The sequence below is a fragment of the Notothenia rossii genome (assembly GCF_949606895.1).
Source record: "Notothenia rossii genome assembly, chromosome: 1".
Lineage (NCBI taxonomy): Eukaryota > Metazoa > Chordata > Actinopteri > Perciformes > Nototheniidae > Notothenia > Notothenia rossii.
This window is the reverse complement of record NC_136912.1, coordinates 15,770,843-15,789,320: the sequence shown is the minus strand read 5'-3', so window position 1 is coordinate 15,789,320 and position 18,478 is coordinate 15,770,843. Positions and strand designations below refer to the sequence as shown.

At 40.0% G+C, this 18,478-nt stretch overlaps 1 protein-coding gene across 4 annotated transcripts; it reads right to left on the bottom strand.

Moving 5' to 3' along the window:
- Positions 1-300: 300 nt before the first annotated feature.
- trim2a (tripartite motif containing 2a) lies at positions 301-18,093 on the bottom strand. 4 transcript variants are annotated; one of them, XM_079687746.1, is made up of 12 exons: positions 17,938-18,093; positions 8,863-9,041; positions 7,518-7,755; positions 7,081-7,232; positions 6,739-6,919; positions 4,301-5,024; positions 4,123-4,226; positions 3,739-3,906; positions 3,204-3,384; positions 2,785-2,855; positions 2,380-2,520; positions 301-1,776 (listed from the first exon to the last, which is right to left on the bottom strand). In XM_079687746.1, the coding sequence occupies exons 2-12, from the start codon at positions 8,994-8,996 to the stop codon at positions 1,624-1,626; spliced, it is 2,247 nt and encodes a 748-aa protein (XP_079543872.1). In that variant the 5' UTR covers positions 8,997-9,041; positions 17,938-18,093; the 3' UTR covers positions 301-1,623. The 4 variants fall into 4 exon arrangements, with proteins under 4 accessions (XP_079543872.1, XP_079543875.1, XP_079543874.1 ...); XM_079687749.1 differs by having other exon boundaries at positions 3,216-3,384; XM_079687748.1 differs by lacking the exon at positions 17,938-18,093 and adding an exon at positions 14,737-14,878.
- Between the last annotated feature and the right edge of the window lie 385 nt (positions 18,094-18,478).

Below are 18,478 nucleotides of genomic sequence, written 5' to 3'. Positions count from 1 at the left end.
CATAGAAGGCAGCATTATTTTAATGGGGAGGAGCGATGTTGTTTGACTTGAACTCGTGATTTTCTGACGCCATCTACGGTCTAATAAAAACATTGTTCAAATAAAAAATTACTTATGCCACTTATTACAACAAATATCACATGCCTCTTCTTTCCTTTCCCTATTTTGTGTTACTTGTTGTAAAATGTATTTGTATGCCAAGACATTTACTGCAACTTTTAAGATGAAAAATAAATACAACTGTCATTCCTGCCCTTACAGATACAGTAGTATACACAACAAAAAACATCAAACACAATATTATTTCTTATGGGCACTTTAATTCCATTTGGCATTACAAATAAAAACAAGACAAAATGACAACAAATAATTTAACAGGATTTTGTAGAAAATGGATGACCAAATTCAGGATAACAAGTACTGAAAACCGTGCTAGGGCTATAGGAGCACAGTGCATTTTGTACAACATACACCAAAACTGTTGGAATACATATTGCATCCTTTTTTGAGGATCAAATTGTTTTTACTACAACATGTTAGTGGTTTTAGAAATGTTTGTAAGACATGAGAGAACATGGATAGGAGTGAGATGATCGCAGCCCTGCTTAATGATGTTTTGATGTTTAATTAAAGCTGCCTATTGCAACATGATGAGCAAACCTTTACATTGATACATCTGAGGACTGAGTCTATCTAAACATGTTTTGTTATTTACTCAAATTCCGCAATAAACAAAATGATGTTTGCACATAATCACAGCATATTTGTAAGTCAATATGTCAAGTGGCTTTTGTTTTATACCTTAACTGATCACAACACAATCACACAAACACACTATAGTACTGTATGTGTCTTTGTTACCAGCATACTGTAATAACCACACGTGTGTTTTAAGTGATGACAAATTACATTGACTTAATTTTCACACATCAATAAAGTATTACAATTGAAACAATGATTCCACTCAAAGTTTGTTTAGGTGATTGTGTTGCCAGCTTGAAACATATGAATATATTGTGCACATTAGCTCTTCTGGTGTTTATTATTAAAAGCAGCATGCTCAACGATGTCTAATCATGCTTTAAATACCCTTCTACCTACAGTAGGTGAAATATTTCTCCTTTATAGCTAACAGGCAAAATGTGAGGACTGTTAAGAGCATTAGACAGAACACCACTATAAATAAAATTCCCATTTTCTGATGACTAAAATACACATTTACTTTAATTTCAATTGTACTAAACACAGTGTCCAACCAGTATGTTTAAGACTGAGTGCAATTGCATTATTTTCCAGTTTTTCTGCCATATCACAGCAAATCAAAGGTCTAACATAAAATACTAAAATGTGGTATCTTTATGAAGATGGAATGTGAAAAAGATTATGGATGACCCCTCAAAGCATCAATCAGTAGCAGACATCTGTGAATATTTTGGATCCTCTCACAAACAATTATGTTTCTTCAGCATTGGAGGTCAAACAGGATGTCACGTCACACAGATGGCACAACGACAGCATGATTCAGAGATGAATGGGTAAGTGCAAATCTGCCGGTCGCTCCACACGAATGAGTGCCTGTGTGTTTATGTACACTGTACAGTTTTGTGCGCTGAGAAAGGAAGGCTACTGCAGGTAGCGGTAGACTTTGAAGCAGTGGTTCCCCGAATCTGCAACCACAACATGTCCATCAGAGGTGAGAGCGAGTCCCTGAGGACCGTACAGAGGGTCGGCTGAGGTGTTGATGTAAGACAGGAAGGAACCGCTGCCGTCAAACACCTGAGAGAGAGAGAGAGAGAGAGAGAGAGAGAGAGAGAGAGAGAGAGAGAGAGAGAGAGAGAGAGAGAGAGAGAGAGAGAGAAAGGTAAACCCTGTGGTATCTTCTTAATGGCATTTGGAATAGCATACATTTTAACATAATAACTTCTATTTTAATCACAGTTTAGAGTAAAATGTTTTACACTGCTTAGGAAAAGGGTTTATTTTCCCCAATGCGTTATCAAGAAACGATTAGTCTTACTTTGTTTTGTTTTTAATCTATTTTATAGTGGAAAATACTAATATTTTATCAAATGGATAGTTTAATGAAGACAAAAATGATGATTCAAATTGGCTGAAGTGGTTGTTCGAAATTTGAAAATGATTGAATTTGGAAAAAAGTTTCACGTACTTACAGTATGTGTATATTTTACCTACATTTGTATGTGAGCTAGAAGACGTCATGGCACTTGAATAACAGATTATTATAATTTTTGACTCAGTGAATATAAACTAACTATGAAGACATACTGAAATTCAGGATGTGAATGCAGCAGTGGGTTTTAGGTTTACTATTACTTGTATTTTCTTAAGAGTTGTTCAGGTGAGCTTTTTTGGACTGACCTGTATCCTGCTGTTGCCCCAGTCTGCCACGATGATGTTTCCGTTGACATCCACTGCCACTCCTGTGGGCGCGTTGAACTGGCCGTTGCCCTCACCATTAGAACCAAACTTCAGCAAGAACTCTCCTTCAGTGTTGAACACCTACATTTGGAATTTCAAGGGTTGATAGTATAGAGACCTTAGAATATATATATTTTTAACAATGATGCCAATGAAAAAAACAACAAAAACAGTAAAACATCAAATAAAGAAAGATGTTAAGGGAGAAATAACTACAATTGAAGAGCAAAATAAAAAAATGTTCCAACATTATTCCTAGTATTAACAAAAGGACTGTTTGTTTTTTTATAGCAGAACATGTTGTTTGCTTGTAATACACTTTCACAGTTCTAGAATCGCACTGACCTTGACTGAGTGGTTGTGGAAATCTGTCACAATGATTTCATTTTTATTGTTGACAGCAGCAAAGTGTGGCCCTTAACAAAAAAAGACAAACAAAATTCAGGCAAGTGTCGTTTTACAAAATCAAATAGTGGTGGTACGGTTTTAGAAATGGACATGAAAATTAGTAAGTAGCCAAATGAATTCAATGATGATAGATACAAAATACTTTTTTTAAAATGACCATTTAAGTTTTTCACGTGTTGTTAATACAGATTATAGGTATTCTTTTCCCGGTTTTATCTTTTTATTGAAAAATAAAAACCTCAGAAGTCAGAGTTTAATGGGTACTTTATGGTTCCTGGTGCGGCATTCTTCTTCATTCCACATGCAGGTGTGAGCTGGTTGGAGAAAGACTGTGAGCGGGGCAGTGCACATATTACCGTTGAGTGTACCTGCAAACTGCCGGTCACCATTGCCACGGTTACCGAACTTTGTGACCAGCTTGCCGTTGACCTGAAAGATGAAGATGCAGCAGGCCTTGTTGTCGACCACGATGATGTGACCGTTCCTGTCCACCGACACGCCTTTAGGGCCCATCAGCTTCCCCGAGCCAATCTTGCTCTGAAGGAGTCAAAGGCTTCCTGTTAGAGGTTTTTAATTGACTAGTTCCTGATAGCACATTTCAGGAGGTATGGGCAAGGTAAATGTAACTGTTTATTAATGCCAGTATGTTTTAATGGGAGTATTATCCTCACAACTCTTTAAAAACTTTTTTTTTATAAATCCCCAAAATAAAAATAAAGGAATATAGAAGTAACTTATATGTTGCTATTACAAGCCTGCTTTAACGATAAGAAGAAAATTAAAACATTTACGCCATATTAATTAATCTTTTATCTGTATATGAGATCAGATTATAGTCTTTGGCCCCTGTCTTGTTATCAAGTTAAGATCACACTTTAGATCTTGACTTACCTTAAACTTGCCTTCACTTGAAAAGATGCTGACCCATTTGTTGTCGTAGTCTGCGATGATGATGTCACCGTTCGGGTGGATGGCCACTCCTGTCGGTCGCTGCAGTTGACCCGGAGTCCGGCCGCGGATACCAAAACGACTTTTGAACTGGCCGTCATTTGTGAAAATCTGCCTCACAAAAAAAAACACATTTAAGATTTTAAAATGAATGTTCTAAATGCAATCATTTGGTGTTTAGTACTTTAACAGTATATTTTCATAGAGATGGAAAAATGCATAGGCAGCATTTAAGGTAACTGAAGAAGTTGTTAAGTTGGTGTTCTCCACCATAACCTCTCCATACACACATACCGCTAAACCAGTAGGCCGAGAGCAGCATCTTACCTGCACACACTGGTTGTTGCTGTCTGCTATCAGCACCCTCCCCAGAGCAGAGGTAGACACTCCCTGCAGGTTAGTGAACTCCCCTTTGTTTCTTCCTTTTGTGCCTGTAAAAACATGATATGTATTAGTAAGTGTGTTTTTGACAGAAACACATCTTATCTTCTGTCAGCATCCCTACCTATTCTGAAGATGAGGTCGTCCTCGATGGGGTTTTCTTTCCTCCGCCCCGTGCTGTACATACTGGCCGGCCTCTTGATGGCCTTCTGCTTGATGTGGCTGCTGCCCGGAGACTTCAGCCTCTTCTTCATGCTGTCTGAACTTTGCGATACATCAATGGATTTGGTGGCCTTTATTTTAAAGGGGCTCCCTTTAATGTGTTGGTCGTACAAACGCAGTGATAGATTAAAAGTCCCCTCTTTAGGGGCTGAGAACAGGTACTCATAAGTGCCATTTTTGTTGTCCAGTATCTCCCCTTCACCTTTGCTTCCATCAGCTGAGGACATTTCAGCAGTGATGACGGCGTTGCCCATCTTACACAGCTCTCCGTCTTTGTCCTTAGTGGTGATGGTGATGGAGGTGGGGACGTCTACAACACAGTGGCGTAACCCTTCACCTGTCGCCACAGTCTCAGAGGCCACTGCATTTGTCGTCAAAATGGTGCCCATGTTGTGGATGGACTTCTTTAGCCCATCCGTCTCCACGATGAAGTCCAGCTGGTCGTTCTCCCCGGGCTGCAGGGGAAGCTCCTGGCTGGCCAGCTCCACGAGACGCTCGCTCATCTGCTTCTTCACCAGCAGCACCTCGGCCTCGGTGCCGTGGCTCAGCGCCTGCTCCGTGAAGTTACAGCTGCTGTTGATGCCGTCCTGGCCCTGCAGCAGAGTGTCCAGCTGGGCTTGGAGCACCTAATACACACACCAGGGGGCAGCAGAGTTAGCTAGAGATAGTGATCACTCCCATGAAAAACACAAGTGCAGTAAACACATATAAAAAGGGTTAAATCCAGTACATAAGAGAAAGCAGAATTCCCCTCAGAGATCAACAACTGCATGAAAATAAAGCATACTGCATACCTTTTCATTAACAAAGGGTTAGGATCTTGTCTTAATTCGGTTTAATGTTGACTTGAACATACCTTACTAACACCTAGCATTATCAACTATAAAAACAAATAAATACATTTCAGATATGGCTCTGTCATACTGTGTTGACTTGTTCTGCTTATCTGTTAATCCACTGTTTGTTGTTGATACACTTAATAATGTACAAGGTTACTTATTCATTGACGATCCATTAAGTGTTACTTTATCACAGAAACAGATGCTTGATTGTATTTTCCTAACAATAGGAATGTGATACATACTGCAGTAATTATTGCATTACATCATCATGACTCATGATAAAGGGGCATTTCTTAAAGTGGTACCACTTCAGCTAATAAAAAAAGCTAAAAACTCACATTCAGATCATTGAATCTTTAAGTATGCTTTACTTGCAATGTTAAAAAAGAGGTTATTAGGTTAAGACAAACTCACCAGCATCTGACCATCACACTGCTCTTCTTCTTCCACAAAAGAAGCCATTAAACCATAAATGTCACATTAAAGGAAAATGTTTCTTCAAAGCACCCTCTAGTATCGCTTTCCCTTTATGCTTACTCACTCTCTGAGCTTTAAAGTGTTCCCTCACTGCACATGACACACCCAAAGTGTAGATACAGTGCGCTGGCTCCATCTACAGTAGCTAGCAGCAACAACAGAACAAGCTACGTCACATATCTGACTTTCCCCTGGGCTCCACTGTTAGTTGGCACTCCACTCTGTGAATTGTAAATCATTAGCTACCAATGAGATGTAGCTCCCTGAGGGGGAGACAGCAGGCTCTTAGCCAGACTGTTGATTGGTGGTCCAGGGTGGGGTGGTGCACCAGCCCACCCGGTCCCCCCTTCCTTCGCCTTGCTAATCTCTTATCAGACCAGCTGAGCCCAGCGACACCAGCCTGATGAGCAGCCTGTGATAGGCTGAATACTTTCCAAATATAGATGATAAATTAGGTCATTGTTACTTTTAATCGTTTATTTTTCCTTTTGTCGAATACTTCAATAACTTTGTATAAGAATAAATATGAATACAGCCCCTTTAAAATGGAATCGACCACTAAGATGACCATTTGTATAAAAGTCACTCCCCTGTGATACCTTGACTTATTAAAGCACTTTTTTTTTTTCTGGCATAAAAAAAACAGAACAAAGTCTTAATAAATTGAGGTCAATTGGTGCCGTGTTTAAGGACACATCTAAACTATATTGAAACATCTGATTAAAATGTTCCCACAGCAGATGCAGTTTAATCAAGTCATATGTATACAGTAATGTGGTCACAACTTATGCGAGAAAAACACTTTTTTTCTTCAGGCATTTAGGGTTACACAGTGTGAGTAATTGATATACATATTCATTTCGTGGGTTAGGTATTCAGTTAGAAAATGACTGATATGTGCTTCAGGTTGATTAAAGAACAATTTATGATTCCAGCCAAAAGTCTAAACCAAACAACCGAGCACAACTCGTTATGGAAACGTTATGTATGTGTGAACTAAATAAAAGCTTTTTAGTTGTACCTTCTGCTTGAGGCCGTAGTTGACCTCCAGCTCCATCAGTAAAACGCTCTTGCGGACATTCAGAGTCTTCTGCAACTCATCAAAGGTAGTATGGATGTTGTCCTCAATAGAACTCTTTTGATTGGTCAGCTGCTGCAGGATCTCTGACAGCATCTGCAGTGCGGAGTCGATCTCTGGCAACCTGTGAGCAACCGAGGAACCGGAGGAATGAGGAGACATTCATACAATGAGCCAACAGTCACATGACAGAGCAAGAACATAAAAGACAAATGTTTTTATTTCATTTGAGCCATTGCGGTACAGTTTGTTGGGCAGTTTCTCTTCATATTGCTGCTGTTGTACCTCTTCTTGACGGAGTTTAGCTGGTCCTGTAATGATGCCTTGTGTTGCTCCACCACGTCTTTAAGAGGTACGGTTGGGTGTTCTCCATGTTCCCCACTCGTACACTCCTGACACATGGCCGTCTCACAAGGCGGACAGTAAAACTCCATGACCTAATCAGCAGGAAAAAAGTAGAGGTTGGACTTAAATATGTTATATAACACTTTAAGCTACACCTGTAGTTTGGTTGATGGCAATAATGGTTGGATCACCACTTTGTTCTACAGTAGATTGAAATATCGTAACAAGTACAAGATAAATTTCAATGACATTTGGTGCACATACTAATGGGCCCTTCAAGATGAATTCTGATAACTTTGGTGATGTGTGTGACAGAGAAGAGGTCAAATGAAAATACAGAAAGAGGCAGACCAAGCTAATGTGTGTGTGAGTCTTACGTTGCCTCCATGGTTGGGGCAGGAGAGCAGTTGTGCAGCAGCCACAGTGGTGATGTCGTTGAGAGCCGCGGCCTCCTGGCTGCAGCTGTCCGGCGCTCGCTGCAGCACGTCCATCAGGTTGGTGATGAAGAAGTTATTCTGTAATGCCGCCACACCTTTCTCCGGCAGGATGGAGGTCTGGCGGCACACGGGGCACGACAGAGTGAGGCTGTGGGCCGGGATGTAATTCTGCAGACACCTGGAGGAGGAAAGGGTGAGGATAAGTTTAGTTATCTACTAAATTGCTAAAGTTATTTACTTATATACAACTTGAGTTACTTTTATCATCTGTACTTGTAGAATCGGCAATACAATACATTAACTATTCCGCTTGCACAGCTTTATATTATGTGTGTGATATGTGGACACTGTCAGAGAAGGTGTTGTGTTGGACAGGATTATATTGAGATGCTTTGTATATTGTCTCCTCTTCCTTTATGTACATGAGGAAAAACATTAGGAACACCTCCAATATAATGCAACATCACCACTGCTATTATTAGAGATCTAATAAAAAAAAAGGTAGAGCAGCAATACATTAGTGAGCCAAGGGTCATAAGTGCACAGACCACACCTAGCATCCTGTTTTATGTGGTCAGAAGTACATTATAGCCAAGGAAGCTTCCGGTCAGAGCAGTAATGCTTTTATGCCATTAAGAATTTACAATATTATATTACACTTTAAACATCGTAAGGTGCCATAAGATAATATATAATAATATGTTTACATAAAGTTTTAGGTAGCTGCTATCTGGCAGATATGTGAAAAATAAATGCCATCAAAAGATGGACAACACTTTACAGAAAAAAACGTTTTCATTGTGTTATTTTTTATTAAAATGTGAGGTATTCTACTGTTCCTCCTAAAACTACAGTAGTTCAGAAAAGTGAACTTATACCACAGCAATATATTTGTGAAGTAGATGTACCAGAAGAGGATTTCTATGTTGTCCAATCTGACAGCGTAATGACTCTTTAGAAGCAACCAGAGTAAAATGGACAGACAGTCCACAGTTTCTCTTTTGTATCAGAAACAAAGGCTGCTTGTCAGAGGATGGCACCAACACACACAAGTTAACAGAAAAGATGCCTCTCATCTGAAACAATACTCAGATTGACAAAAGTCCTATTGATGAGGAGTATTGCTTTCTGCATCTCCAATGTACTGTGAAGCATCCTTCTCTCGAAGAACTTTGTACATTTGAATTTGAGATCTGATAAGTTGTGTTTGCCCACATATTCCTCTTCAGTTAATACAATTCACAGGATAAATACATAAAACACAACATATGTTAACAACACTCACCTCTCACAGAAGGTGTGTAGGCAGGGCAGTACTTTGGGGTTTTCGTAGCGGTCCAGACATATGCTGCAGATCAAGAACTGCTTGTCGATCTGGCGGACAACAGGACTGGGAAGAGTGGAGGCTTCACTGGCCATCCTACAACTCTGACATACAAGTCCTTCTTCCTCTTACCCAGCTCCCTGCAGAGAGACACAGAGGGAGGATGAGACACAGTGAGGACAAAGCTAAAGACACCACGTATGATCAAACACACAGCCCATGGAGGGTGGAAATCTGTGGGTGGTAAAGATCAAAGTTTAAAACAAAAAGCCTTCTTCCTTCCCTCCCCTCACTGAGAGAGGAAATGCCGAATGCACAAACAGACGCACCAATCAACACATGTGGCTACTGGCTTCAACTCAAACTCATAAACAGAACAATTAAAGATTGTATTGAGAGATGGTGTTGCATCCACTCAATCAGGAGGTCACTAACACCATACTGCTGTTCAGTAGATTAAACGCATCTCCATGTAATCTCTTTTTGTCTTTTCATTCATTCATTGGGACTAACAGCCTGGGAGCAGATGCAACATCTGGGAGGTTGTGATGTAAAGAGGGTGGGAGGTCAAGCTAAGGTCAGGGCTTCAAAATAAAATGTCTGCAAGCGCTTATGATCACAACATTCACAGTATTGTTTAATTTTGACAGAGAATGACCGTTGTTCCTAAAATGTTTGGTTCATGACCCACAAGGTCTGCATCCATAGTGAACTCTTGTTAGCGCTGCAGCCACTTAGTATTGCTGCCAACATAAAAATCACCTGCAGCCCAACAAGCATTTATCATAAACCACTCTCATAAAAGAATCGTCTGTAAGACTGTTAACAGGACACCTTCAAAATCATACTTTCTATCATGAAATCAGCACGGTGGTCAATTGACGATCAGGCAACTGCCTGGCGTGACTGATCAACGATAGTTTCTTAGTATATACATATATATATATAAATAAAAGTTTCAGCTATCACATGCATTCATTCAATAATGACTGGCTGCTAGAGCACACATTTTAGATTTGAGATGAACAAGAGCCTGGTATTGGACCAGTACTCGTTAGAATCAGATAATCTGAGTTGAATCAGAATTGGTGTTGGGAGAGAAAAGTATAATCATTACATGCTTACTTGTTAGTAACATAAAAAGGCATAACTATTGTACATGGATTTGAGAAAAATAAACAATTCAGAATATATCTTACTTGGTTCTAGACCACCATGTTTGGAACAAACGCAGTAGTAAAAAGTCAGAGAGAAGCTAGAATCAGAGCTGTGTCTGAAAAGGCACTTTGAGTGATACATATTTGATTAAAAAGGGGAAAGCAAGGTTCTGCGTGGTCAGCACTCAACACTGAATCTACTAAATAAACACTTTAAACCCACTATACATTATATTTACATGCCATACAGATTCTTCAGAACAGTTTCCTGTGAAACGCCCTCTTATTGCTTCCAGTATTTGCTTGTTTGGCTTCTCTGTAACGTTATCTGGCAGCTAACTTAGGCACAGAAAGTGTGTCAGTGCTTTTATTGTCTCTTCACATTCAAGACTGGCACAGAAACAGGCCACCTCTGCCACTGAGAGGAAACCCTCAGGGACGTTCTTCTTTCTACAGTACATGCTCTCCTTCTCCTCTCTTCTCTTAATCCTCTCTCATGCCAGCCTGCTCCTCTCTTTCCTCGCCCTGAAAGCAGATATGAAAGCCTGTAAATACAATGTGGTTTTTTCGATAAGCCTGAAAATGGAGAGCGGTGGATACAATTACTGTCATAAGAAAGCTATCATGCCATCAGTAGGTTATTACCAACCTTTCCAATGTGCGTTTGCTGTCTGCTGAGAAATAGTGATGTGTCGAGCATCTCAGTTCAGCCTGGCAAAGCTTGTCTTGCAAATTAAAAACAGAGTTGCTGTAGCAGCAGAACAATAACTTAGCAAAAACCTCTTAAAGATGATCACAATTCAGCACATTTCACCAACCAAGGAACTAAAACCACTTTAATGGGTATCCATATATGAAAGGGAGGATTTAAATGACAATATATGCCAGCACAGACATGCACAAACACATAAGCTCAGGTCTTAGGCTGGATGTTGATAACTCACCAGCTCCACAGAGGCCAGATTAATCAAATGAACAGAGCATGAGATATGGCAGGGATTAATAAAAGTCAGATTCCTAAATCCTGCAGACAGCCACAACAGAAGCAGCCTGAGCTGACGGTGCACTGAAGGTCGCAGCAGCCTCACATCGCTTCGCTCTTACATAACCAGATATGCACCAGCTAAGCGGAATAATGCCTTCTGGATCTCATACGCACATGAAAAACCCCAAACACTATCAGAGAGTTTCATACTTAAAGCTTGACATTTTTCCCTTTTGACTGTAGAATCTCATATGGAAGTATATGACCATGAAACACAAGCTTTTCAAAAAATAATTGTCTCATGACATTTTAGACAGAAAGACTTACAGTGCTGCATCCAAACGCTGATCAACAGGCGTCATCCACTCCAATACGCAGAATGAAACACTGACTCCATGTGTCTCCAGGCTCTGAACATGCCTTCACGTCAGCGCTGACATGAAACCATGCTTTACTCCAGGTCGCAGCAACCAGCCTAACAGGATGTGTGCTCCTGCGTGTGTTTTTGGGAGTGCACACACACGAAGTTGAGGAGGGATGATTCCGATTGCGTTTCAGTTTTTTTGCATCATCTCTTCCCCCTCCCTCTTTTACTCTCCCTCTCCACTTCCTCTCCTCCTCCCATCACTTGCATTCTTGGCTCAGACTGTCTCATCCATTCATCTCCCTCCTACCTTCCTCTCCCCCCCCCCCCCTCTCTCTCTCTCTCTCTCTCAAATAAATGCTGGCTCACTGCAGTGCCGAGCGTGTGCAGCATCAGGAGTATGTGAGCGAGTACTAGCTGATGGAAGGTGATCTAACAAATAAGGGGAATAAAGGGGGGCAGCAGATTTGGGTCCCCTGGGCCAAGAGTTGAATCAAAAGGCTATTTCTGTGAGGGGGGTGTATGCTGCTGACTCACTGTACATGTAGAGAAAGAGAATACGAACTACAAGTTGGAGGGTAAAATATTAAAGATGAAGTTTAAGGAAATGTTAGTTTCACAGAAAGTGAAGATTTGATCCGAGTGATAACAATCTGGGAAAACCAAATGCTCTCTTATGTGTGTATGTATGTATACATCCTTCATATACCCACACACTTTTCACCATGTCACTCTGATGAATGGCATAGCAAAAGTAGGTCAAGGCTTAATGATAGAGGATGTTGTTATTACTATCTATTCTCTTGACAAAACACTGAGGTCAAACTCATTTCCTTTCCTTTTTTTTGGAGACAAGATGAACAGATGAAGGTCACAGAAGACACATCAGAGACATGGATCTAAATCCCTGCAATGCACTGCTGTCTGTGCGATGAACTGAACTCTGTAAAGCGTTATATACATCTATAGGAATAGATCACTGAAACAAACGCTTTCATCTTCAGACAGCAGTAACACACTAAGCTTCTAAACCAAGCCAATACTTTTTATTTTACATATTGCAATCACACTATGTACTGTGTGACATTAGTATGGTGGAGGGGCTCAGAGGAGGAAGAAGAGATACGAGTCCGAACAAACAAAATGACCACTTTAAAAAATGTCTGGTTGTACAATTAAATGACCAAAACTAGTCCTGTTCCGTCTGAATTTCTCTCCACATCTACACGTTTCAATATTTGAATCAGGTCAAGTGATCATGCACAGCTGTTCCCACTGGTTGGAAAAGTAGATTTTAGAAGACAAGGATTAATAATTTGAACTTTTTTGTATTTAGTACACAACGAGATATACAACTCTTAACCCACTTAACCTAAGTTCTTATTGCAAGTACAAGGTGATCATCAGTAAAAGGGTAACACCAATGACACAAATCTAAACCCTCATATTTTTAAATAATACAATTAATGTAACAACATTTCTAAAGAGTTATCTGTTTCTGTGGCTGGGATTACATTTTTACATGCTGAGGAAATCCTTTTCTCCATCCAACAGCGGAAAACATTGGACTTAAATCCTTTTTAAATTGTATACCTTCTGATCGCAGTTGAACTTGACAGAGCAGTTTTAAACATGTTATTATGCCTGGCAGCTCTGAGGCCAGTACAATGATCTCATCTCTGCCTCTGCCAAACTATGAGTCAGTCAGTGGGAAAACAGAACAAAAGAAACTTATGCAACTCTGGAGGAAAAATGAAAACATCCCGATAGTCATTTGTGTGCCAGTTTCATTAACATGCAGAGGCACGACATGCAGAGGCACGACATGCTCAATCCATTTCAAAAGCATGGCAGTTAAGGATAATGCTGAACGCATATTGAGGGGATTTATCATTTGATAGTCTTTCCATGGGATTCGTCATCATTGGGAAATAAATTGAATATAACCAGCCTTAAGCATCAAACCCTTTTAAACTAAAAACTAAAACACTGTTTCATAGCCAACAAGATGCTCCAAAGCTCGACCTTTATTGAGTGGTCACAGTCTGCCTTCATTTGGATAATGCAAACTTTGTTCCTACACTCACATCAACACATGAACCAGCTTCTATGACAAACATCTCATTGCTTCATCGCTTTGTTTCTGATTTGTTAAAAGCTTAGTCTTCAATCTAAATGTAAACTAAATCATGAACCACTATAAAGCAAAACACAGGACTGGAACATGCTGTGACCTACAAACGGACTGATAGGCTTTTTACTGTTTGTAAACGCAGCAGGATAAAATATGTTATGATATTCTTTAGCTGAGTGCTAATGGTAGCATGCGAACATGCAAACAATTACAACATTCAAAGTATAAGGGATAAGGGAGGCGTGTGGCCCAGTGGATAGTGCGTTGGTGTTCGGATCAGGGGAACACAGGTTCAAACCCCACTGCAGTCAGCATGTCGTTGTCTCCCTGAGACACTTCACCTCAAATTGCTCCTGTGGGGATTGCCCAGAGTATTGAGTATGTAAGTCGCTTTGGATAAAAGTGTCTAACAAGTGACATGTAATGTAATGTGATGTATAATAATGACCTTGCTCACTGTGTTAACTTACTATTGCTAAATGGCTGATGGGAATGAAAGTTATGGCCAAAAACTAACTTTTAAGCAAGCACTTTCTCACATATCTCAAGAATGAGCGTTAATGGGCAGTTCTCAAAATATTCCGGGGCCAAGCTATCGCGCCATTTCAAAAAAGTGTGTGTTTGAAACCACCCTGCACTGCCCTAGTTATACAGCGAATGTGACCTGCCTATGGCTCTACATGAAGTTTCAACAGATCACCAAAGGTATTACTATTCATACTGGGGGAGAGGCAGAGATACTTCAATCAAAACCACAAATCTCAATCTTCCGGTGTAGATGGAAAGGTCATGGGATCCCCAAAGTCATTAGGATTCATCCCCTTGGAATCATGGGTTCTGAACGGATACAAATGAAAAGCTGGGGCTTTAAGTCATAGAGACTAGCAGAAGCATTACATCACCACAGCCAAAGAGACACTCATCGCTCAGGGCCACACACATATTGACACAAACTGAAGAGTAAACCTGTCATTTATTTTTGTTTTTTCAATATTCACGCCCACATAATAATCCCTGATGCTCTAAACACTGAAAAACAGTAATACCAACTGACTCAGATCAGATTAAAAAAACAGCTCTCTCTACTTATCCTCTAACAATGATTACACAACGTTAACCATTGTTAAACTGTACTTTAAGTAAGTAAAAAATCTAGGGCAATCTGTTATTATAAAACCAGCTTGTATCCACTCACCAGTATGAAGAGGAAACAGTTTTTCCAGCAGTTATTTTTGGTTACTTTTAGTTCACATAGTGGCTGTGTGGCTGTATGTGAATCTGGGTCTCCCTCTGGTGTCCGTCACACAGCTCTTTCCAGAGCACTGACCTCAGCTGTTTCACCGTGTCACTTTCACACACACTGTAAAGCCACGTCACACTGCACAATAATGACACTGTCCAGTCAGAACGACCGCCTTTTAAATGTCAACAACCAGGTTGAAGTCAAACCGGTGGATCTGTAACATGTTCATTATGATAATGACGTGTTGGCTTGGCAGCACTGATAGAGATCAGCTGGTTTCTCTCACTTCATCTGCTCTTTATTGAATGTTTTATGATATAATACACAACTTATTAGTTTGTTAGGTCAGAAGTTCAAGAGTCCAGTCACATGCAGGTTCATTGCGTTGCTGCCATGTTTAAAGAGTGACAGGACGGTTTATTGCTGCTCTTTTCCTGCATCCCACTTCATTTTAACACCAGCAAATTGAGATCGAATTGTTTTTGTGACAGTTCAATCATTTTTGATTGTTTTAATTGCCCTTTTATAGAAATAGCTAGTATTGTGTATATTATTTTGTTAGCATATTCTTTAACCAGAAATGTCAGGGAAATGTGCCACTTCCTGCTGCTTCAAGTCCTTATGCTTACATTATTTATATTTCTTTCTAATCACATTTGACATGCTGTGGAGAAAGTGTCTGTACTCTAAATAAAGTAGGATGTCAATACGTCACTTGACTGTACGCCTGCCCACAGTGCATTCTGGGGCCACAAGATAAGACTGACATTACATTTTCAGTCTGGCAGCAACTCAAAAATGTCCACTACACCTGAAATCACCATAATCAGGAGACTGAATGCTACCCTGACACCACTGTGTTGACTGTACACAGAAAATAAAACATATATTCATTATTACTCATGCGCAAGATGACAGCTGCAGTATGTTTGTTTTTAGCCTTGATTGTTTTTCAAATCCTCTCAGCACCTAAAGCCAGATGTCCGTCTAGAAGGCTTATGTCTGTGGCAATCGCACCATTTCACCAACTCTGCAACAGTTTCCTCACAAAATACTTTAATTCAGAGCTCTCCTTACTTCTGATTCTGTCGCGGTATAGCAGCACCTGCAGCTAAATATTTTTATATTCATCCTTATGAAAAACTGTGTATATATTCTGTGCTCTCCAGATTTCATTTTCAGGGGAATCAGGGGCTTTACATGCCTTTATTCTAATATAAAGCACCACTGCACAGGATGATGAGAGATTACAGCGGCAGAACATCCCCTCGTTCAACTCCACATCCCCCCCCCCCCCCCCCCTCCCTCAATTTGAAAGACTAACAGCAGCATCTTTGAAAACCTCCGATGAAAGTCTACTCATCAATGGGGTTTAAACCTCAAATGCGATGTTATAAATACTGTCTGAGGGGCTGTTTTGGTAGCTTTGAAAAAAATACCATAAAACTTTTGATTTTTTTGTGAGAATTGTGTGCCATTCCTGTTGAGAAAAATAATTCCCTACCATTTATTTGGCTTTCTTGGGTTTAATTTGCATGGTTTCAGAGAAAAAGGCGATTCTTCCAGTGAATAAGGACATAATATCACTGCGTCACAGGGATATATATCTGCCGACCGTTCCTTCTGGTGACACGAGATAAGAGGATGCCCTGTCTGGGTGAGTTAGAGCATGCATGTCAACTGACCTCTAATTAAGGCCTATAAATGTGCTAGTGGAGAGCCATTGGAAAACTGTCCATGCTGCACATCTGTCAACCAGAATTTAACCAAGCTAAAACATTGTGTCTCAAAGTCCTGACAAAGTGCACCAATAGAAAATAGTTTTTGTTTTTGCTTTGTTGACCGTTTATCCCTCTATGTTCTTGATGTAGTTATACTAGCAGATAAAGGTAAAAATGTACAAACCTGCAGCTAAAGATTTCATTTATTATTGACTAATCTGCAGATACATTTCTAGATTAAAAAGTAAAAAATTGAGGAAAACTTCTATCCCAGTTTGTCCCAGGTGATATTTTGTTGTGTCCAAAACCCAGAGATATTCAGTTGATATAATATAAAACAATTTAAAAAAGCAGGGAATCTCTACATTCAAGAGGCTGAAGACAGTATTTACTGACATTTTCACATACAAATAATACTTACCGGTAGTTGACTTTTTTTTACGTTTGGTAAAAAAAATTGAAATCTATGAATAGTTGTTTCAATCATATTGCAATAACAAATGGTTTTCTACTGTATGACCCAGCATCTCTTAAATTCACTTTTCATCTAGATGTATGCTTTTAAATGTTGTTACTTTTGTGTTTAGATGGGAACAGCATGAAACTTTGAACATTTTCTGCAGAGATAGCAGCTGTGCAGAGCCTCAGGTGAGAGGAGAAGAGACACATCATGTTTGTTAAGTTTGCTAATAGCTTAATAAAAAATCTGTAATGCAGTAATTTGTTAGTAGTATAAAAGTTACCAGTGTTACAATGTGATAACTCCGTTAACAATGCGTATTGCCTTGACAGGTTAATGATGCAGAGTCAGCTGATACACAGCCTTTTAATTGTTGTCTTATTTTTCTCCTAATATGTATTATATACTTTTTGATTATATGCAATGGATAAAATAGGACTTTTTAACCACATCAAAGGGGCCATATATTGTTTAGTAGACATTGCAAAGCCCTGCAGACAAACATTGGGTTATGTAATAAGTTGACTTAACTTTTTCTTGGGCTTAAGACTGAGGTCACAGAATATGAAGAACAGGAAATGAGAGTAAGGCAAATATTTTCTTTCAAGCGTACAGCACATGCACCTGCAGAGAAAAACATCTGCTGAGAGTGATTTTCCTCAGTGTGTGAACACCTGACACCATGTGAACCAACCTGTATTTCTAGTAGCTTGCAAGACCTCCGGGGTAATCACCGGGATTAACAGACGCATCTTTTAATAATAATAGTTTCCTGCAACAGTAGTCAATTGACTGACGCACAAACAATGCATCAACACTGTACCCTGCATGGGGACTTTCCCAAAACAACATCAGAACAGTTTCCCCCTTCCTTTAATCAGATACTTTCTCTTTCCTTATATACTTTTTCCATCTATTTCTCACTTATTAAAATGCTCCTCTACCTCTTTAAATCCCAAACATTCCACTTACTTCATCTCCATTGCTGCCCTCCTCTCATCCTCTCTTCTCTGTGGTGAAAACAAACGCTCCTCTCACCTAATCCTTTCATCTCTGATAAACAGCACTGTAGTGAGAGCAGTGGGAGACAGTTAGCTGTTACAATAATTCAAACAGACCGACAGAGAGCCACTGGGTGAGCTGAGGTGGAGGGGGAAGGCCCTTTGGTGGTGTAGTAGGGAAAGCACAGACCAATCAGAAGGTTAAGTGAGGCTGGAGGAGGCGGGGCTTAAAGCTTCTGCTGCTCTTTAACCCCAGTGAGTCCCAGAGACATGACGAGCATGGAGGAGAAACTGATAAGCATGAACAGAGGATCTGGCACGAAGACAAGAGCAACTTCAGAGACACATTCTGTTATTATTTGTCTAAGCGCTGACCCTGGTACCATACTGTAGGCATAACATGGTCCATACCTTTGTTTTACATGCCTATACTGTTTTGTCTTGTAAAATACTGCTGGATTAAGTTGAAAACTGAGGTCATGTGCACAATTTTATCTCAAATGCACAGGAGC